At 43.9% G+C, this 22,028-nt stretch overlaps 1 protein-coding gene across 3 annotated transcripts; it reads right to left on the minus strand.

Moving 5' to 3' along the window:
- Nucleotides 1–800: 800 nt before the first annotated feature.
- LOC135912895 (ubiquitin domain-containing protein UBFD1-like) lies at nucleotides 801–21,943 on the minus strand. Of its 3 annotated transcripts, none has more exons than XM_065445484.1 (10): nucleotides 21,877–21,943; nucleotides 16,789–16,947; nucleotides 14,921–15,112; nucleotides 11,644–11,679; nucleotides 10,100–10,246; nucleotides 8,858–8,886; nucleotides 7,305–7,370; nucleotides 3,420–3,525; nucleotides 2,628–2,710; nucleotides 801–1,202 (listed from the first exon to the last, which is right to left on the minus strand). In XM_065445484.1, the coding sequence occupies exons 1-10, from the start codon at nucleotides 21,908–21,910 to the stop codon at nucleotides 1,104–1,106; spliced, it is 951 nt and encodes a 316-aa protein (XP_065301556.1). In that variant the 5' UTR covers nucleotides 21,911–21,943; the 3' UTR covers nucleotides 801–1,103. The 3 variants fall into 3 exon arrangements, with proteins under 3 accessions (XP_065301556.1, XP_065301555.1, XP_065301557.1); XM_065445483.1 differs by having other exon boundaries at nucleotides 14,921–15,118; XM_065445485.1 differs by having other exon boundaries at nucleotides 14,921–15,118; nucleotides 21,782–21,921.
- Between the last annotated feature and the right edge of the window lie 85 nt (nucleotides 21,944–22,028).

Below are 22,028 nucleotides of genomic sequence, written 5' to 3' on the forward strand. Positions count from 1 at the left end.
TCCAAGCTCAGAACCCTAGAAATAAATATTGCCAAGTGTCAGAGTTCCATGAATAACTTAGCATAATATTGTTTCTATTAACCAGTTTCTGTTACAATAGCCAGGAAAAGGATGCACCATGGTGTCACAATACAGCTCACTTAGCTTCTGCAATTGCTCAGGCCCTCACATTCTACTCTCTATTTTTTTATGGTCGATGTCATCCAACCTAGGCTTATCGGTACTTTCTTCAACAAAGTTTGCACGGTGTCATGATAATGTAGACAACACCAGGCACAGAGACCAACTTTAGGATGAGATTAGAATATCTTAGTACTTCACAATCAGAGAAACCAGAACACTGATTTCTCTCTTTGGAATACAATCAGAAAGGAAAAAACGCATTCTTCGGTTCAGGTTGGCCACCTTCGCTGGAGCTTTTTTTCCATAATTCGCTTCTACCTGCGACTTACCCATGCTACTGTATCTGTAAACACATGAAAGCTCACTGTCATTTTAGAAGCCCACTGTCAATTTAGACGCCCAATTGGCCCATAATTGCTCATGAGTATGCGCCAATTTTAATCGCATCGCTACGTAACCTGAAGTTGTTGCAATAGACATTACATATTACTTCTCGGGTATGCCATTAGGTTATGCAGATGAACATAAACCAATGTGAACCATTTTCACTGAATCGAAGCAAACACTGTTCCCAACCTCCATACTGAGTGTCGTCTCTTTACATGCGAGAAGCGAGAGCACCTACGACTTGGAAAATGTACCTATATAAGAACAAAACTGGACACGAAACGCCCATCTCCACTGTCACAATTCTTTTTTTATTTTCTCACAGCACGCAACCGTGGGAACGCCCGTGCTTCAGCGTCACTCACACAGCGGGGGGACAGAAAGGGAAGTGACGCCCCGAGTGTAAAATTGCAAAAATACCATGCTCGTCAAAGTGTTTCTTTCACTCTCGGACGTCATCCACACTGAACATAAGAACAAGAGGAGAGAGCACAGGAACCTTTCGCTTCTACTTCCGTTATGGCTGTTTTTCAGTTGTTTCTTCTCCCCTTTCTCCCGCATCTGGATTCCAGTCAATTTGTGAGGTACTGTGCCTATTTTCCTAGGATGGTTTCCTTGATGGCATCCACATACTGCGCGGGAACCCAGTAGATCCAGTATCGGGAGGCTTCTGTTGTCCCAAGCTGAAGAGCCTGCAATAAGTGTCGCACATGGTTCGCATGAGCAATTTATTGCATAACAACCCACTGCCTGCAGAATACATTAGTCCACCCGTCATTGGCTAATATAACTGTGTTCGAAAGTCATGGCAGGTGCTTGCACATAGGAAAAGGCTTGCTATTTAAAATTTACCAATGTAAATTATGGGCTTTTACATGCCAAAACCAAGTTCTGATTATGAGGCACACCTTAGTGGGGGACTCCGAAAATTTGGACCACCTGGGGTTCTTTAATGCGTGCCTAAAACTAAGTACACAGGTGTTTTCGCATTTCGCCCCCATCGAAATGTGGCCACCATGGCCGGGATTCGATTTGCAACCTTGTGCTTAGCAGCCCAACACCATAGCCACTAAGCAACCACGACAGGTTTAGATTTACCACATAGTGAACATTGGGTCATTCATGCTAGAGACAACTCAACATAGAGATTACGAACTCTAGAAGTTCTAGCAAAGGCTCTGCACTCTTTTTTCTGTTTGTTTTCTGTCCTACATATTTCAGGCACAAGCGCATGAGTAACGGTATTGTCTCATTTGATGGTAACTCCCATAGAACCATTTTTGATCTGCATAAAAAAAGTAACATTGAGAAACACCGTAAATTGCCACAGCAAGGTCAGAAACAGCTGATTGCCAGTACAGTTGACACTGCAACCAAAGACGGCGCATGTATAATTAAGGGACAAGTAACATGTTCTGTGATAATATCCCAGTTACAAATTTTACATGCTTCACTGCATAAGACGGCTCTACTGAGGCGAAACAGACTTCAGCGAACCGGCAAAAATCACAACTGCACTGAGACATGCTGTTGCCTATTTCGCCTGCTTGAAAAACTTGGCTGTGTAAACTTGCTCAAAGCACGGGTGTTGCTATTGGCAACAGAGTGCCGTGTCATCAGCGCCAGCCCACACCACAGATTAAGCTAACTGACTCGGGTGCTGCAAGTCATGTCCTTCACAATATGGATGCAGACCGAGACTAACACTTAGTTTTAAAGCGATGCTTTCTTTGTGCTTTCTTTTCCCACTTTGTAAGTGCTGGATGAAGCTGTCTTGCCATGTAGAGAACTGGAGCCACTGTGTATATGCCTGTTTTTGATATATCATCCAAAATGGGTATACAGTATACAGAATAATGGAAGTAGACTTCCGTTATTCAACTCATTGGCACTGCTGGCTATTGGCCAAAAGCAGCGTCGGGTCTGCATTCGTGCACAGCTCTCAACAAACCTGACCACAATACGAAGGCAAGTAAGAATCTATAGTCACTGTCTTACTTCCCAATATTCCAAACATTTTGGCTATATCTAAGCAAAGAAACAAGCAATGCGCATGCATGCTTGGCGTGCCATCCACAATGTTTGTGTAAAATGAAACGATAAAACCAAACGCTCACCATTATGTGGTACTCCTCGTGACCTTCAATAGCCTCGCTGATCACTTGTTTAATAGAGCTCATGTTTATTTTTTCTGTCCTCTCTGAAAGAAAAGGTGACAACGTAAGCAACGACACTGAGGCATTTGCAGCCGCTGTGCCGATTTTGTGTCAAACAGAAATGGCGGCTGTGCATGTCTTCAGTAAACAAAGGCGTGTTGATGTAGCAAGGTTTTGCGCACTGTTTTCTCTATACATTCGGTAATTCAGCATTCAGTTAATTTGGACAAGTTTTTTGGTCCTGTGGAATCCGAATTAACAAGGTTTTACTAAACCTCGATAGCAGTGGCAAACACTTAAGCTTTTTTGCAAATTCAGTATTGCTGTGAAAAATAGATAAGTATTGTATATTGTATTGTATCGCCTGTGCAATCCGATTCTTGCCATTTTACACAGGTGCAAATTTATTTTTACGACGAGGGCAAATTGACAGGTTTGTTCACTGGTACGTGAGTAAACACAACTACCATGTTTTCACTCGTATAAGCCGCACCAGGAATATGAAACATTTAACAGAAAGTCTGGATGCAGGTTATATCTGAATCTTGCTTTGAGGTGCGGCTTCACAGCAGCAAAAAGTCTGCCTAGAAAGCACCTAATGGTTGTTTTGGGGTGCCGCACGGCAAACTGCCATCATGGGAGCAGGCAAGGCGATCCACTTTTTTCAAGGTTCTGTTGTACTGACAGGGTTCAACAATATTTCACTAATCTTGATGTTCTAGCAGTGGCCACCAGCGCAAATGTCTCACTCACCTTTCGTGCCGATCCAAACCTGGTCTAGCTCAAGCTTGAACGTGAGGCGCACCTTCCCTCCAGATTTATTTAACATTCCCGAAAGCGGGGCAGCTGGCAGTGAGTCCTAGAGTCAAGGAACAACGGGTTAAATGAACGCTCCACCAAGGCACGAGAAAAATACAGCAACAACCGCTGCCACACCAGCTTTAACGTAATCATGCGTGATGACCTGAATTCTAATCATAAAAAATTTTAAGTAATGCTTTGTGTGATGTGCAGCACTACATACACATCGTGCTATATATAGCAGCAGTTAGTCCTGTCGAAAGGTTTGCACGTATGCTGCTTCATTATCACTTTTCATAGAAATCACATGCCAAGATGTTACGTGCCAATACCATGATTTGATTATAAGGCATGCCGTAGTGGGAGGCTACAGATTAATTTTAACCAGCTGCGGTTCTTTAATGTGCACCCAATGCACAGTACATGAGCACCTTTGCATTGCAGCTCCATTAGAATGCGGCAGCCATGGCCAGAATCGAACCTGCAACCTTTAGCTGAGCGACGCAATCGCCTTTCATGAAGATGCAGCTACTGTTTCAGTATGACAGCAGCAGTGGTGGAACAGCCATTGTGCCTTTCGGCACAGGCAAAAGGCCAATTTGGTACAGCAGCAAGCACTTTTGGTGTAGGGTCTATCGTACGTGTGCTTATCACATACCATGCAAATTTTAACTTATCTAGTCGATATGTTGTGGAGACAGGTTTGCGCAAGGCTTACCCTGCAAGCGTGGTCAAGAAAGGATGCGACGCTCCTAGACACCGCAATACACAAAGGGAGCACGTCGATACCACGCAGAGAAGGCACCGCAGACACATCATCGACAAGCGCGTGTTTATTAACCCAGGATGCAGCACATTGCAACAGTCACGGCTTGTTCGCAAAGGCTCACCGAAAGACCGATCAATACGTGCGCCTCCACTGAACATGACATGACATAAAATATACTCATGTCATGCCATGCACATTAGGAAGTTTTCGGATAGAGGCCACAAAGGTTTTGCAGCTGCAAGTAAAAAAATAGCGGCAGCGCCACTGCGCTTGCGCTAGACCCAAACAGGATTTTGCGTTTGTGTCGACAGCTATTTCACCGTAGTAATCCAGCAAGCCAAGCTCAACACAAAACTTTTGCATCAACAAACGTGCCGTTACTCATCACAGTGGCAGCTCTCACCACGTACCACATTCAATCTAATTGGCTAATACCGTTTTTAATTATGCACCACGTGCGAGTCTGGTCGCAGCGGCCCTTTTGCTAAGCCCCGCTATCACCCGTACACAACCAAAAAGTTTAACTTTAATCCTGGAATGTGACATCGACTTCAGAAAACTCCCTGGTACCTTGCATATAGTTTCTCACTAGATAGTGAGACACTATGGATGGGCCTCTGCTTCCTTCTATGATGATGACGATGATAGCATGCTGTTGGTTTTGATTTCAGTTTTGCTAGCTGCGAAGCATATAGGGAAGGAGGGATTCACTCTTATGAATGCTTCAGCATAGGCTTGAAGCAACTTTCCGATAAAATGGCGTTTTGGCACAGCATGGCACAACGGCCCGCTCTTGGCGCAGTTTGGCGCAATTGGGGCGGCTGTTCCACCACTGCAGCAGGAGCGTCACATTTCCAGAGATCCAGATTTTAACCACAGCACAAATTGTAGAAACCAGCAATCCTTGGCAGGTGAGGCAGCACTATATTTCCGCCCATATAACACACACTGAGAATTTTAAAAATTGAACAGCAAAGGCGCGGTTTGAGTTATGTGCAAACTTTGCCTTGAGGTACGACTTCACAGCAGTGCAAATTTTGCCTTACGGTTTGACTTCACGGCAGCACAGCTCACCTTGCCATAAAGCCGCAGCTTAAAGTGAAATTTGCACTGCCGTGAAGTCACACCACAAGGTGAAATTCACATATGACTCGCACCAATTTTTCTGGGAGCTTTCGATTATTCAATTTTTTCGAGAATCCCTGCCAAGTATGAATAATTTTTCAGCCACTCTATATCACCCTATATTAGTGCGTATACTTCAGTTCTTTCTTTTTTTTTCGGGTGCCCCAACTTGCACCCTCACAGCACATATATCATGACCGCCTCATATTAGACTAAAATACTAGAATGTGTGCTATCATTTTATTACTCCTTCGCATGAAGTGACTATCAAACTAGAACAAGTCCTCCTAGCGACAGCCACTTACAAGCAAAAAATTATAAGACTAATAATTAACAATAAATTGTAGTGATTTCACATAGCCATGGTGCCTACACAAATGTACATTCCAGAGCTTGACGTTCCATTCACTTCCACATGCTCAGTTTGTGGCATATAGCCCAGTCTCAAAGGTTCAAGATAAGCACAGCTGTATATTTGTAAAATGGATCACCACGTTTGTCATTACATGTGATCAGTGCAGTGACAATTCTTCTCAAATGTAACCCCACCAATAAAACGAAAATGGGGAAATGCATGTTACAAGCTCCGGTCTTGCCTGTGGACAATTCGTTTCATCAGTGTTGCCATTGTAGCAATTTTGACACTAGATTTAGTGGCTTTCTTGTCTGTATAGCATTAAGCTTTTCCATTTAGCAACGGTCAACTTTTTTATCGATGTGACGGACCAATTTTGCCGACCTTTTAGTGACTTCGAAGGTAGGAAAGTTTATTCAGAAATAGACTTCTAGAATACACTTCATAATTGAAAAGCTATATGTGAGTGGCCAAAATTGGCTGTATGATGCATAAGTTCAGTGACAACCATGAAGCAATGGTTGCCTTCACAGGGTTCACAGTATGTTCGCAAAATATGTGTTTTCTTCTCTCTCTCTCTTTTTTTTTTTCCTATGAAGCTGGTTTGAATGGGTCTCAAAGGTTCAGGTTACCACTGGTGCTAAATATGTTCGAGTCGTGGAAATATGCAAACTTTATAGCGAAATTCATAATGCAGCAGGTGAATAATAATATAGACTGAATGTAGAAAGGTGTATGTTGTTTCCGCGAGCCTGAACACACTGCTTCCCCGTCATATAGAAATCGGGGGTGCTATCGTGGACAATGACAAACTCCGCCATGTCAAATTTTACATCATGTCAGCTCTGATTGGCTCAAAATGCCATAATCACAAGAATTCGACAACACGGCACAATTTTACAATATCCACAAAGCACCCCAGTACTACAGAGAGCCCTCAGATAGAAAAGGGGCTGAAGCAGAGTATCTGACCTGCATAAAGGTCACGGAATGGTCATGACTGTGTTAACATATGTAACTTTGTGAGTCTTGCAGAGCTTTGTTGTCCTTTCAAGAGTGCGGCGAACTTGAAACTTTAAGGAATGATGTTGACTGCGCACTTCTGCGTGCTGAAAAATTAGGTTGCCTGTGTTCTTTCCAATAGTGAGTGTTTGGAACTTCACAATACGAGGGTAAGCACCGAATTTCGCCTGTCATGCTAGTAAAATAGTAAAGTAAAAGCTCCCCACACAAACTGCTAGTAAATTCACTGTTTATTCCTCTTACATGGGTCATAGACAAAGGTGGTGTTTCAGAAAATTATTTACGCCATGTTAGCGTACTTTACAGCACTCCAAAATGCCTATGTGGCCTAAAACTTACTCATACACTTTAGCAACAATTTTAGCGACATTGCTGAAAGGTTTATCAAAAGTTTAGTGACTTGTTCATCTCACTTTAGCAAGATGCTTCAGAAATTATGACAGCACTGCTTTTCATCCACTGCAGGCCTAGACTTACGGCAAGTCGAGACAGCGTGGTGTTGAAGTGATCTCAAACACGCGACTTTAGCATGCCACGGGCAAAAAAATGACTTCACTAGGCTCACTTTGACATTGCGGATTCCTGGGATGGCGTCTTCTGGAACCCCTTTATCAACTACTTTCTGGTGCAACTGCAAGGGAAGAATGTAACAAAAACAGACAGTTGTTTAACAAAAAAAGAAAAAACAGAAAGAGGCCAGGATTCCCTTCATTCAATGCTTTCTCTTCTTTTATCATTCCCCATTCGTGCATGGATAACATCAGTGATAACATGAACACACCACCAATCAGACCACCAACGAAACACAAAAAGGAATAGCAATGGAACAGGATCATTACATTAAACCGGCCCACAGCAACAATGCAGATATTTCAAGGGATATTGATTGCAAACATTAATTCAGTTTAGAACGGTAAAGTATTGTTTCACAACTGTGCCTCACTAATTATGTGTAATAGGGTCAACCACAAGTGCGGAAAATAAATGCCAGACTTTCTGGACTTCATGCAGAAACCTCAGTGCTACTAGGCAAGTGTGATGTCATATACTTCAAAGTAGTGCAGTTTCCAGACTATAGTCTGCACCCAGTGTAATTTCTGCAGGGGCCAGTTTGGTCTTCAAACAAACATTTTTTTTAGGTAGTTTGCACCCACCGTACAGTCAGCAATGTTGAACTGCAACTAAAAATAAGTTTCTTTAGCTTTTCTGCAACCAGCATAAATTGGGCAGGCAAAAAAAAAAAACCTAGCTTCTTATTAGGCTTGCATATAGGAGTCAATTCTAAAACCCAACAAAATCACTCTAGTAAGGCTTTCAGAACAAAACGAGTCGGGCAAGTTGGATTCAACGAATGGCTCCTCAATGTCTTCAATGTTTTCAGAATTCAGCATCTCTGTCGAAGCAGTTTTAGTCCAGCTTTTGTGAAACCATCGCACAGTGACGAGCATTGCAGAGCTCACTTCGCTATGCGATTTAGTGCAGCAAAACATTTGCAAGCGCAGACTGGCTTTGTTTCCTTCAAACGTGTTTCCAATGTTAAAAAATAATATCACGTATAGTTTGCACCCCTCAAAGTTTGAACTTTTAGACAGTCCAAATACTATAGTCCAGATAATAAAATATATTGTTATCTTCAAGCTGCACTGGCACAAAAAAATATAACGTTATTAAGACTTCCTAGGCAGAGTCTTTTGTTCCTTTAGAAAGTCGCATAGTCCTTCTCTAGTGATACACAATTAACGAAACCCTAGTAAGTGTTTTCAAAACTCATGATGTCACGGAGCGTCGTCGTGGTAATTTCAGGGTGGCCTTTAGCACCTGTCTGTTTTCTCATCTCTTCTCACTTGCCTCATTTTTCGTTCTGATCTTGCTACTGCAGAACCATAATTTACTGATTTACCTTAACCGAATATTCCTCTGTACTGTCTCTTTAAAAACGGTATTTCTTGTTACTGCCTGAGAGGCAGCGGTGCTTACGAAAAACAACTGAATAACTGAAGCAACTTAAAAGCATAACAATCGTCGAGTGAACGGATATACAGTGCCCTTGTTAAACATCCTTACTCCAAGAAGTTAAACGGGTAAGAAGCAATGGCTTCAGGAACGGGAGATACTCACTTTTTGTTTACTGATTGGCTCTTTAGCGGCTGAAAGAAAAACGTAAATACATAAAAAGTTAGCAAACAGCAGAAGCTTGACAAGTTGGTGCTTATGTGTTAAAAAGAAACATGAACAGAAAAAAATTGGAGGACGCTTAAGCTTCGCCTTTAAGAGTGGAATGCGAGAGCGTTCCCATCGACCCGCCAAGGGGTGTAAGACAATGGGCTACGGCGCAGCGACTACGCGCCCCGCATTGGACGCGGTGAGCGTCGAGCAACGCAGCGTTCGGTGCGGCAGCGAAATGTGCGCCTGAGCAAGCGACGCACGCCTGAGCCTTAGAAACAGCTCGTTTCTAAGGCAACACCGCATTCACTAGAGGCGCTTTTGTACCGCTTTGAAGCATCGAACTCATGGCTCAGTGGTAGCGTCTCCGTCTCACACTCCGGAGACCCTGGTTCGATTCCCACCCAGCCCATCTTGCAAGTTGTTTTTTATTCATGAAGTGCCTGCTGGGATTTATCGCTCACGGCCAACGCCGCCGCCGACGACGACACCGGCTTTTATGCGACACGAGCTCCTTAACGCTGTCGCGTTAAATAATTTTGCCACATAACCTCCAACCCAAGTTAACCTCCATGCTTTATCACAATGAGATTATTTCACAGGTACAAACATTTTGTGTCATCGAACTACATCGACGTCCAACTATTCCCAGTTTTGAGCAGAAACAGAGCGAAACAACAAATGGTCAGGAAAGAAACAGACATGGTCACAAGATTGGCCAAATGCGCTGCTTTGAGAACTGCTGATACCAACAAAGATACGACTAGTTGCAATCAATCACCAAATGCATTACTTCAGCGGCAACCTGTTAAAACAAACACGCATTCACATACAAAACAAATCTTAAATTGGGAAGTTTCACTAGAACAAAGCAATGACATTGATAGCGATACTGAACATTACACCCGAGTTTGTTGCCCACTGTTCCAACAATACACACGGTGACACGCTGGCACGACAAAGCGCCCAAAGTAACTACAGCTGCACAGTAGTAACACCGCCCCAGCAACCATCAGGGAGGCAATGGGCATGGGTGGTGCACGAGTTGCCATTCGACGGAAAGCCGTCGGCGTTCGCAGCTTCAAATTTACTGCTTGCTCAGACTACCACTGCATGCACCACAGTATGGTATTCACACATATCTGCAAAGCTGGAACGCTAGTGCTTGCATGCACGACACTCGTGCCGAAAACGCACCCTGTGGCGTGTCGTCCTTGAGCTGCTCGGGCGTGGGGACTTCTAGGTTGAGCACATCGTCGAGGGTGGAGCCGACCAGCATGAGCTTGGCGTTGGCAGACAGATTCAACTCCACCAGACTCTTGTTGTCGTCTGGTTTGGGAGCCCCTGCAGATGCACACACACGGAAGGCAACATGCTTGAACACCACAACTCAAGAGTGAAAAAACGTAGAGTGCATGCACGACTTAGCATCCAGTGTGTGGCGAGTACAGTGGAATCACGTTAATTCGAACTTCCGGTAACTAAGGTACTCGTCCTTGTGCAATGACTTTATACTGTATGCTCGTGTATACAATGATTCCGCATGTTTCACAATAAAACTGCATTAAATTCGCTGCTTCGGGATTATCTCTGTACACAACAACAGCTAGTATGCTGTGCTAATAAATACATATATACCAGAAGCAAAGTGGTATAGATACATGAAGACCATTGTCAATTACAACAATCGGATGGGTGGAAGTCTCGGATGGTAGAGTGGCAACCCCGGAAAGGCGGTGGTCCCAGGTTTGGGTCCCAGACCAGGACGAATTTTTCTTCAACTGCGAGGCTTTTTCTTTCAAGGAACCCGTATGGGTTTCCTTTCTAGCAATTGCTACGAACGGGTCGATGTCTCATTTTCCCTTAATTAACAATAGATTATATGTAAAACATTGTAAGCAAGCTTTCGTGCACATCAAGTGTGTTCCAATCAAGGAGAAGCTCCTGCTAGCAGCAACAATGACGGCCAAGCAAAAGGTATTTTCCAAAAGCTTCAACAGTGCAAGGAACAATAGGTGGCACCAGCTCGTGCCCCGATGTCTCCTTTACAATTCTGACCTGATCTACCATCCTGGTCGCAAGTGGGCTTCTTCTAAGACGATGCCTGAAGAAGTGGACTAGTGAAATTTCACACACTGTATATTGTAACATAAGAGGCAACTTTTCATTAATTCAGAAAAAGAAAATAAGGTGAAACTGCAACTTATGTTTACTAAGTGTGAAGTTTTACTGTGTGTAGAGTTATCATCCTAGTTCCTCATAATTAGAATGCCTAAGCCGACTGCAGGACAAAGATCACTTTAGGTAGTAATGACCAGTTATCACACTAGGAGACAAGCCTATTGTACCCTACTTCTGTAAGCATTCTAACCTTATTACTCTATCTAACCTTTTCACAATTTCGGCATTATTTCTCTACCCTTTGCACCATCCTGCAACCTTTAACAATCCGCCAGTAATTGGCTTTAGAAATTTATCTCACCTAGAATATCATGTACTTACATAATATAGTTCATTATCGCTCCACTATCTGCTTTTAAGTTAGTAGACTTTATCTCAATTTCGGCCACAGCTTCAACTACTTGCATAATGTATCAGTTTAAACGCTTTTCTTTACCAGGATGTCGGTAAGCTAGGACTTCTTAAACAATTTGACAGCACCCTAAATGGCAAGGCTGTCTCGAAATCTTGCGAGACCCAATGGGACAAATGACAGCCGAGCATTAGATAGCAGCACCCACCTTTGTAGATCAGCTTTTGCATCGCAGGCGGAACTCCTGCAAGACAAAAGAAACAAATTAATTGTACAAATATGACTGACCAAACTGTGCTCTCACAGGCACACTAAATGCAAGTGTGAACACATCCCGGAGTGATAGATTGGTGCTCCAGAAAGTCTAAAATGCCAATTTTATAGAGAACAAACTTTTGCAAGTTTTGCCCTAATGTTCATCTTCCCCACACAACAAGCACGCAAAGGCAGTAGTCAGGGTCGTAGGAGCACAGCTATAACAAGAGAAGGCAGGAGTCTTCCTATGCTAGAGCCACAATGGGGACTCTCTCCTCACATACCCTGACATTCACCTTTCCCCCATGGCACACAAGCTCTGGTGGTGAAGCCACTTTGTAGTTGCATAGATACAAGAGGTGGCACGCACAAGCACTTGCATACTAGAGGCAAGAGCATGTTGCTTCCTCCTCCTTGGCTAATGTCGACACACAGACTGACCATGTGCTCTCTTCAGGACTATCTTGCTGAAAGCTTCCCGGCACCTAGGCGTGACATGGCAAGGACAAACACAGTCGCTTGGACAACAGTGATTTGACAAACTTCCTCGAATACTTGCACAGTATTGAGGAACTAGGCTTTTTAAGTCACCTAGCTGGCTTTACTGAGCCACAAGACCAATAAACACTTCCTTTGCATTTGTTTACACTCCTACATGTTGCGTCCATCATTCCAAAGCTAGTCAAGCCCACAAGAAAGCATAATAATGTAAACATGGGGCAGGATTGGTGTCACTGTTGTAAACATACGGCGCCAGCTCCCAATTATGTCTGTGCCCTGTTTATAAGCCAGAAATAGCAGCGATGGCACCACAATGCGGCATGCATGGTACAATGCACCACTATACTAAAAAGAAACAGGGTGTGGCTAGTGAAACCATGGTACCACACTCATGTCAATTTCAGGCATCCTTTTTATTTCTTTGTAAGGTAGTGTAAGCTCTAGTCCCGTAAATATGGTAACTACAGAAGTCGCTCGTGAACGGCAGTGTGCAAATGCAACCCCCAAGAGAAAAACATGGCTACAAGCTAATTGTAAATTTTATGTGAACTTCTGTGAAACTAAAGCATCCCCTCACCTAAAATTGATAGCACTTGGCAAGCTCTCTGCTTTTATTACAATGAAAGCAGGTACAAAAGTGACCTAGTGAATATGAAATGCAACAAAACAGGCAATTGTGAAATGCAGAATTCAAGTTAAATTTTTCGGGTAATGACTAGCAATGAATGTGGTGTGAGTGATAGGCTATCGTAGTGTAATGAATGCTAAACAAAACACACACGAGAAGGCGACAGACAACATCACTACTCGCAACTGAAAGACTTATGACGACACAAATAAATACTGACACGTGTACTTATATTTATTGGGCGACCACGTTTCGCCGCCTAACAAATCTTATCGCACAGCACGGGACGCGCTTGCATGTATCCGAAGTTTCTGGAAAGTTATCGAGGCTTCTATCCGCAGTCTGTTGTCGCCGAACCTTGTGTTAACCGATTTATTCGCCTGACGCGAATGGTGTAGAACTTTGTAGAAGGCATGCGGGTCCCGACGATTAGTCTGGAAAATTCGATGACTACTGTATAAAAGCCGACGCGCTTGACCCACTAATCAGATTTTCGACGATCGCCGAGCGTGTTCGCCGCTATCGTTGTGCTATAAGTGTAGCCTGTTTTGTGGGCACAGGTTCGCCCAATAAAAGTTAGTTTTCTTGTTCACAGTATTGCTACTGTGTTATTCAACGTCACCACCACGTGACAATACAGTTGAACTTCGCAATAATGAAATCAGTGGGGAACGTGAAAAAATTTGCTTTTGCAAGAATTTCGTTGTTGCGAAATTAGACAGCACAAATAGGTAATGAGTCGCAAAAGGATACTTTACTGTCAAAGTTCCGTTAGCTTACTTTGGCAAGTTTTGCTCAAGGATATATAACCCCATTGCCAACAGTACAAAGTGCGCCGCATGCGTCGATCAGCAGTGGCAGCACTGCCGTGGAGCTGTACTCTCGGTCAATTGCTTTCGGAGACGCGATCACTTTTGCGAGATTATGCGTAACTCGGAACCGGACGCAGAGCAACAGCGCTCCACGCACACAACAGCATTTCTCCAGTGCACGCTGTCGCCCATAGGCGCCGACACGTCCGATGCCGAGTACAAAATTGTATCTCATATACCCGAAGGCAATCGAACAATATTATGGCCCCTTGGCGCAAATCTACGTTTGGCGCCGAATCCACAAGCAATGCCTGTCAAGTGGCTATAAAACCAGCATTCTTGAAGCAAGGGATGCGTACTTCAGGACGATAGCTAAATCACAGCCCGATGTGTGACACTCCATGGTACAACCGACACCTGAAGCGCCTTAGACAATTCCACATCAGTGGGACGTGGATTTCCTTGTTTTTGCAACATTTTTCTCACCGAGGTTCGCATTACACACTGCACTACATGTGCAAGAACCATCGCCACATGTCGGTAGCAACATGCATGCTGCTTCAAACGGGCGGTGAACAAATAAGGTGGTGGCCATGACGTGTTTCCAGCACACGCGATCGCTTTCAGCGCTTGGGTGTTCTTGTAAACAAAAACGGCGGCACCCGCGCATGTGTAATGTGGTATTTTATGCAATTTTAGTGTAAAGCTAAAGCATTTGAGCATATTTTGGCGCCTGCTAGCCTTGCATAAGTAGGTAACGTGAGGGGTTAGGTTCCAGGAAATTTCGTTGATGATGCAGGATTGTAGTACAGCGACATTTCGTTACCGAGAAGTAGAAAATGCATTGAATCTTATGGGCATTCGCCAGATATAGAAAACCATTTCACTGTCATGGAGTTTCGTTATCGTGGGTTTCAACCGTTGATGAAAATGGGCCTCACACTGGCTCAACATAACCAGGCAAGGAATGACAGAGGAGAAGAAAGAAACATCAGACATGTGTCTTGGTTGCTGTACACAACCCGGCTCTCCGGGTATGCACAATTCACCGGCTGCACCAGCACCATTTCAACCAAAAGGTTCAGTCCTGCGTAAGGGCTGCACCTCGTAAAAATTGTGGAAAAAAAAAGTTTGGCGCCATTCATGCACTGTCACACAGCCGTCACATACTTCTCACAGCTCGTCACACAATCCCAACGTTGTCATCATTCTTCATTTGTACCAACAACACAAAGACCTGTGCACCCTCTTGTTATCGCCACCCTTCAAGGCAGGCAGCACGATCTCACCGGTGAGCTTTTGTATTTCCTCCTTGAGCTTGGCCATCTTGGCCGAGAGCGCCACCTTGACGTCGTACCGCCGCTTGTTGTACATCACGACCAGCGGCACGGCACTCTCCTCCTCCCCGCCCTCCTCCTTGCCATCTTCCTCTTGTAACGACTGCTGCTTGCTGGCCACCAAGCTCTCGGCGTCACCATCCTCTGCAACTGCAACAACACACTCTCTCTTAGCAAACCTACCCAGCATGCAACGAGTGCCACATTCAAGGGCCAAATGCAGCTAAACTTTGCATCGTTTTAAAATGATTGCCATAACGATAGCAGACCTGCCAACCCTAGAATTCTACATGCTCGACAACAGAAGCCAGAAGATACTACTAAAATTGGTCAACAAATAACAAAAATTTATTTGGCTATCAGTATGTTCACTGTTCATTAAAGACTTATTAAGATTTAAAAGCATCAGAGGCATCCAAGTTTTGCGCACCACACTTACGGGCGACACACATTCCTGGAATTCTTGTGAACAATTTTCAGAGGAAACAAAGGGGAAGCTAGGAAGGCAAAGTGCACACTTGACAGTGCTCTTGAGAAACAGTCGTGCCGACTTACATTCACATAGACAAAATGCACCGACTAAGTGTTAAATCTAATACTACTCCAGCCAGATGGGCAAATTTAGTGCAATTCGCAGGCCTGTCGCACAGAAAGGTTTAGTGACACTTGGTGTGGAGTGTACTTGCCAGCGAGTGTGTTAGATGAACTCACTTCGCTGCACAGAAGTGTGTAGCCAGGATTGGAGAGATTCAAGGATAAGTCAACGACTACTCAATGCGGAGTCATCACTAATTCTAAGGCCACTTTTTTTGCGTGTGCGGCTTAAAATGTTACGAGCATTTTCGTAACGCAAGCCAAAGCAGGCTTGAAACATTCGTTTCTGGCATCCGTGAAACCATCCATAGATTCGGCCATTTGACTGCCAGGATTTTGGATGTGTTTCTTCATCGTACTTGCTCAAAATGAATTGACATGTTAACAAGATCATACTATTTTACTATTTCAATTTTTTTATTGCGAAGGTTCATGTAAAAAAGCATTTTTTTTTCCAAAATAATTGAGAAACCGTTTCCTGAATGACTCTTCATTTCGTCATCTAGCACCTCGCCGCCAAAGCGACACTCATCAACGCCAAGTGTACTTGCTCAAAGTGTCACTAATGGGCTATATAATTTTGATTTCTTTCACTTTGCTCTTCCGAACTTTGCCAAATGCGAGACTTGTCACAGGTAGCAAAGCTGTGCCAATTCAGTACCTGCTCCTAGAAAACAGGGCGTAAAGCGCTGTCAAACTTTGCAGAATCATACTTGCCACCGTAACATGTGGGCGGAAGCTCGGCATTCGTAGCTTTTCCACCATTGCACCAGAACGTTGTTTATGAGACAGTGATGTGGATTAGAGAGCAAATGAGAGAAGCTGATGTTCAAGTTGACATGAAGAGGAAGAAAGGAACTGGGCAGGCAATGCAATGCGTAGGGCAGATAACTGGTGGTCTATTAGGGTTACAGAACGGCTGCCAAAGAAAGGCAAGCATAGGGGGGGAGGACAGCAGAGAATTAGGTGGTATGATGAAATCTGAAAATTTACAAGCATAGCTTCGAATCAGCTAGCTCAAGAACAGGGGTATTTGGACATGGCTGGGAGACGCCTTGGTCCTGCAGTGGACAGGCATAAGCTGATGATGGTACTGCTACTACTACTACTACTACTACTACTACTACTACTACTACTACTACTACTACTACTACTAACTATGGCTGCTTCTACTCTTGAATGGACAATTTATTTTTCCCCTTAGACTATAGAGAATGCTCACTCACCCTGGGGTGTGGGTGCACCATTCTGACTGTTCTCCTCGCAGCTTGTCTTAGGAATTTTCGCTTCAGTCTCCCCGCTTTCCCTGTCGACTGTCTGTTGCTGCTGCTGCTGGTTAGTGCTTCCATTGCTGCTGCTGTTGTTGCGCTGACCAGCCATGGCAGCTGCGTGAGCAAGCACACAGTTCTACTAAACATTCACCCACCTCAGTGGCAATAAGGTCGCGGGTTCAACTCCGAAGAGCGGTGGCCTCATTGTGATGAAGGCAAAATACAAAGATGCTTTGCTTGTGCACCCAGAAACCCATGTGGTCAAAATTAATTTGGGGCCTTCCACTATGGCACCTTAATCAACCACTATGCCGAAATGCCATTCGTCTCCATTTCATTCTTCCATTTACCCCATTTCAGAGGCGAAATAGAAGAATGCAGCTTGTGTGCTTAGATTTGGGTGTGCATTAAGGAACTGCAGGTGGTCAAAATTGAACCGGAACATACCACTATGGCACACCTAGTCGATCATATCATGGATCTGGTCCGAAAAAACCCAGAATTTAACTCATTTTACTTTTTATTACGTTAAACCCAACTGTTCCTTTATCAGCAAGAATGTCAATTCAGTTCATCAATTTCATGATAGGAGAAACAGAAAAGCATTCTTTAAACGCTAACTGCAGTGAAAGTTTGGACCACATACAAAAAGCCCAGTTCCAAATCGCATAGACAGAGTGCAGCCTTTGCACAAAACTTTATGTTTGGAATGGAAATGTATGTGTTGCGAAAAGATCTCAGAAACAGAGACTTCCAATTCAAAAGAATAAAATTAAACAATTGACGCCACTATTACCGCTCACCAGAAATGATGCAGAACCCCAAACAATGAGGGCTAGCGCGACAACTGAGCCTGACCTCTGGGAGTTTGTTGGCTTTGATCACTCAAACGGAAAGCTGCAGGGCTGCTTAGTTAAAAAAACTGATTGGCAAGGTCAAGGTTAAATGCATATGCAGACAGGTCACGGATCTGACAGACCAATTACAAAAATGTTGACTCACTAAAACACAATTTGACTGGGTGAAGAGTTCACACCACAGTGCAGGCCATTCTAAGGGATCACTCACACCAATCACTTGAGGAGGTCGCCAACTCAACTTGAGGCCAAGTTGGTCACGAAGCGCCCAGTTGCAAATGGTCGCTTTTCTCGAAACAGTCATTGTGTTGGGTCAGTGGCTCACTGCTTGATTTTTCAGTCACACAACCACAGTCGTCACGCACCTGAACCACTCAGGTGTGCAGGAACAGGATGTTTGTATACATCTGTATCAATCGCGAGACATTTCGGTGTGGTGAAGGGCCAGTCACACATGCCAGTGTGAACACCAGTCACCTTGTGGTCACCAGTCGTGCGACCTCCTCAAGTCACTGGTGTGAACGAGCCCTAAAGGCATGAAAGCTGTGCACGGAGGACGAACCACTAATACAGCACCTGCCACATTACTACACGAGTGTTACCTGCTCTGCAATATTAATCTCTTCTGTCATGCGAGGTGCCCTGCCTAACAATTCGGCTTGCAATATGCAGTGCAATCAACCATGCCTTCAGTTTACACGCACCTAAATGCATTGACGAACTACACTTTCTTATAGATGTGCATAACCAGAGTACTATTCTTCAAGCAAGCCTTACATAGGGTGTTTGCAAATAACTTAAGATATTCAAGCTGATAGCATTCCTGGCATTATTGCCCTGACAAGCCTTATTCGTGTAGCATAGGGGAAAAAAAAAGCTACATGGAACACCAATGAATTTCATGCCATATTCTAAGGACAGACATCTCGAAACTGGCACTTGTCTCGGTGCTTGAAGTAACTGCTTAGAGTTTGCATTTGGCTACTACAGTCAGAACCTCAAGGCACCAGAGAAATATGTTGAGATTAACAGGAGGTCCATTTAGTTAGAGAGATGTGGAGAGGTGTTAGACATGTTAATCCTTTAAGGTGCTGAGTACATAACTGTGTACGACAAGGTTAGTGCATCAAGAGCAAAAGCATTGATGAAAGTAACAATGTTTAAAATTGTCACATACCTCTCGAAACACTTCTGTTTGGAACTGTGCTCCAAGTTTGAATAATGTGCATAAGATGTTTTAGTAAAATGAGTGGGCAGGTAGGGTGGGAAGGCTGGGTGCTTTTGTTTGATATGAGTCATATGCAAGGGGTTTACTTCTTTCATTGTTTTCGACCATGTGTTACATTAGGCATAATTTTCAAGTGACTAGATAGGTGCGCTTGAAGTCAGCTAGACATGAAATAGTCGACAAACTCATATCCGTGTTACTGCAGCGAGACTTTGCATTGAGTCCACATTTCGTAAGCTTGATAAAATCACTAAGGAATTGAAAATCCTTAGTCTATACTGCTGCTGTATGCTTTTAATGATTGTGACGATGCAAGAAATGCAGTGAAAGTAAGATTTAATTCTAAATAAATAATTGGCGCCTAAAAGGGTTAAAAGCAAACAAGTGAATGTAGCAGGTAGCTTTTCACATGGTGTGCAACTTCTGGATTGACTAGGCTTTGCCAGTTTTGATATAAAGGAGGCACCAACAACGTATCAATATAGTAATGTCACCGTTACTGCTCAACTCGGTGGCTGATTTAGCACGAGCACGTGCTGGTGGAGTCCAAATTAACAAACAGCGTGCTGTAAGGTGTCCGAAATTTTGGTCAGTCTTATTCAGGCTGTCTATAGGGCACGTGGTGCACGATGCTGCCAAGGTGCCTGGACTTCACATTCTGTGAATTAATTATGTATCAAATTTTTGCCTGCTTGAATCTTTGCCACTGCTTTTAAAGGATGGCTCTCTGCGTAGACATCAGGTGCAGCAAAATAAAAATCGGAGATTTTAGCTTTTTCTGAAAAAAGAAAGTACTTTGAAGTTTGCTTCTGTTGTTCCGTTCACTGAGAGTTCAGAAATTGTTTCTTTCAATTCGTGACAGTTCTTTTGCATTATCGAAATACAAAGTCAACCAACATAGAGGCTGTTGTCCCATTAACTATTTTTCGTTAGCCGAAATTCTACTGCATAACATGTCCCAAGCATAATTGCATGCCCTACTATGGAATTATTTTGGGCATTCATAGCTGAAAATTAGCTCACTGCCACATTAAATAACGTGACTCATTGGTCAAGTAATGTCGATGTCTTAAACAAACCTCAATACTGGTAACAGATTAACAGTGTGAGAAAGAAGGCAAGGAAAAATAAAACAACAGATCTTGTTTCTTTTCTAGTTCTGCTTGTATGTTTACCTGCAATTCCTGTACCTGGATTGTTGTGCTTTCTTTCTTAACTATACATATGAGTTGAAATGAGTGTCAATTGATGTAGATATGTATGTACGCCCCTGTTGTAATGCCTTCTAAGGTGATGCAGGTACTCAGTAAATAAATAAAATATCATCCCAGAAATTTAAAAAAATTTGTCGGAAATGAACAATCGTCCTGTCGTTCTTTTCTTTTTTGTACTTGTCTATTGGTAATGCTGTTATAATCCGTTACCAGGAGTCACCAATTGCCCTACAATCCACCACTTTGTCCTTCTCGAATCGTTATTCCACCCACGTGCGTTTTCGTTAACCTCGGTAAAGCGCATCCAAAATAAGCATTGGTTAGCTATGGAAAAGAAAAAAAATATCGCGTGAGCCTGTCACCGGGATGTAACAGACGCGCGTTGCTTAGGAGACGCGACATGTGACAAAGACAAGCACGTGCACGACACTCGAACACGTGTCGTCCACGTGCTTTTCTTTTTTTTTCTTCTTGTCGCCCTTTAGACCTACGTCACCTAGTACCGTACAGTGCACGTCAACACCGATCAAACCATAAGCATTCACGCAAACCTGTTGGTGCGCCTGGGGCAGAACAACCGATGCGACAGCGGCGACTGCACGCAACTGTTGGGTTAGTAGCGAAATGGACACCGACTCGTGGCTACGTGATCGGCCCCGGATAGTCCCCACCCCCCACCCCAAAAAAAAACGAATCTCTACGGATCATAAACAGCATGCTAAGTTTGTTCATTTCGAACACCGACGACTGAAATGAAAGGAGTCCCGACCATTCACCCAGGCCCGATGAGAGAGCGGCCCGTACGAAACCCAGACAAGTTCCAGAAAAAAACGATATTATTATTATTGTTACTATTATTATAGCAATAATAATCGCGCCAGCAACGCTAAATCGACAACTACAATGGCTAATTTGACCTCGGAGAAAACGCCGCGTAGGGAAAGTACCGTGCACACCGCGCAAAATGACATTTCACAAACGCTGACAATAAACGACCCTGCTTTTGTCGCCGCGCCTGATATTTACACGCAGTACAACGCTTTTAGACGTGGAAAGGGGGCTCTTTTTTTTTTTCTTCTAATGCCGCTGATTCTGTCAACATACTGTGTGCTCACCGAAAGGAGCCTTTGCGCAATGAGAGAAACGCCAAGGACTCGCAAAATGACTTGCGCATTTTTTTTTTTTTTAACCTAGCAACTTAGTCGAAAACACCGACGCGTTCAGATCGTCTGCTCAAGTTGCCTCAATCGCTGGAATGCGGCTAATAATCCGAGGCGAAAAACGAGCAAAGGAAACGCCGCGTTTAGCGATGTGTAAACACAAGGCGCCCTATGACTACGCGATTTTTTTTTTTTTCGCGCCTCTCCCAAACAAAAGCATAGCGTGGTCAGCTAAAACGGGTAAAAAAAAAAACTCCGCAAACGCTTTCTCCGTCGAGTAGATAATTATCAAAGCGAACCAACGCGGACGGCGGGGTGAGGACGGCGTTATGAGAAAGGCGCGAAGTTGTACTGCACGGCATAGCATATCGCACGAGTCGACACATTGGGATCCCAAAACAGCTGAGCGGTACGACTCGGTTCACGCAAGCTGACGCCTGGACGGCGCCCATTCCCCGCTTCGTGGCCGACAGCTGGCGCAGAACTTACGACTCGGCGAACCGCGAGGCTTCTCAAAGCTCGTCTCCGCTAAGGTCTTGGCTACCAGAGCACCAGCAATCGTCGAAATAGCCCCAGCAACTCACTTTCGCCGTCAGATGTGTTGTTTTCGGAAGCCATATTTGAGCACAACTGCGAGACTGTCGTGTGACGCAAAATTTTACCATAAAGAAAGCGTGATAACATACAGTGTAAATTCTAATAATTATTTGTTCATTATTTAATATTACTTCTTTTA

This window comes from Dermacentor albipictus, chromosome 8 (genome assembly GCF_038994185.2).
Source record: "Dermacentor albipictus isolate Rhodes 1998 colony chromosome 8, USDA_Dalb.pri_finalv2, whole genome shotgun sequence".
NCBI lineage: Eukaryota > Metazoa > Arthropoda > Arachnida > Ixodida > Ixodidae > Dermacentor > Dermacentor albipictus.

Bases quoted from the DNA above. Each gene is read 5' to 3' on its own strand.
- LOC135912895 (XM_065445483.1), bottom strand. From the start codon at position 21,910: ATGGCTTCCGAAAACAACACATCTGACGGCGAAA. The intron at 11,680-14,920 runs GTGAGATCGTGC...TTTGTCTTGCAG, and splicing joins GGAAATACAAAAGCTCACCG to GAGTTCCGCCTGCGATGCAA. The intron at 10,247-11,643 runs GTGGGTGCTGCT...GTGCATCTGCAG, and splicing joins GCAAAAGCTGATCTACAAAG to GGGCTCCCAAACCAGACGAC.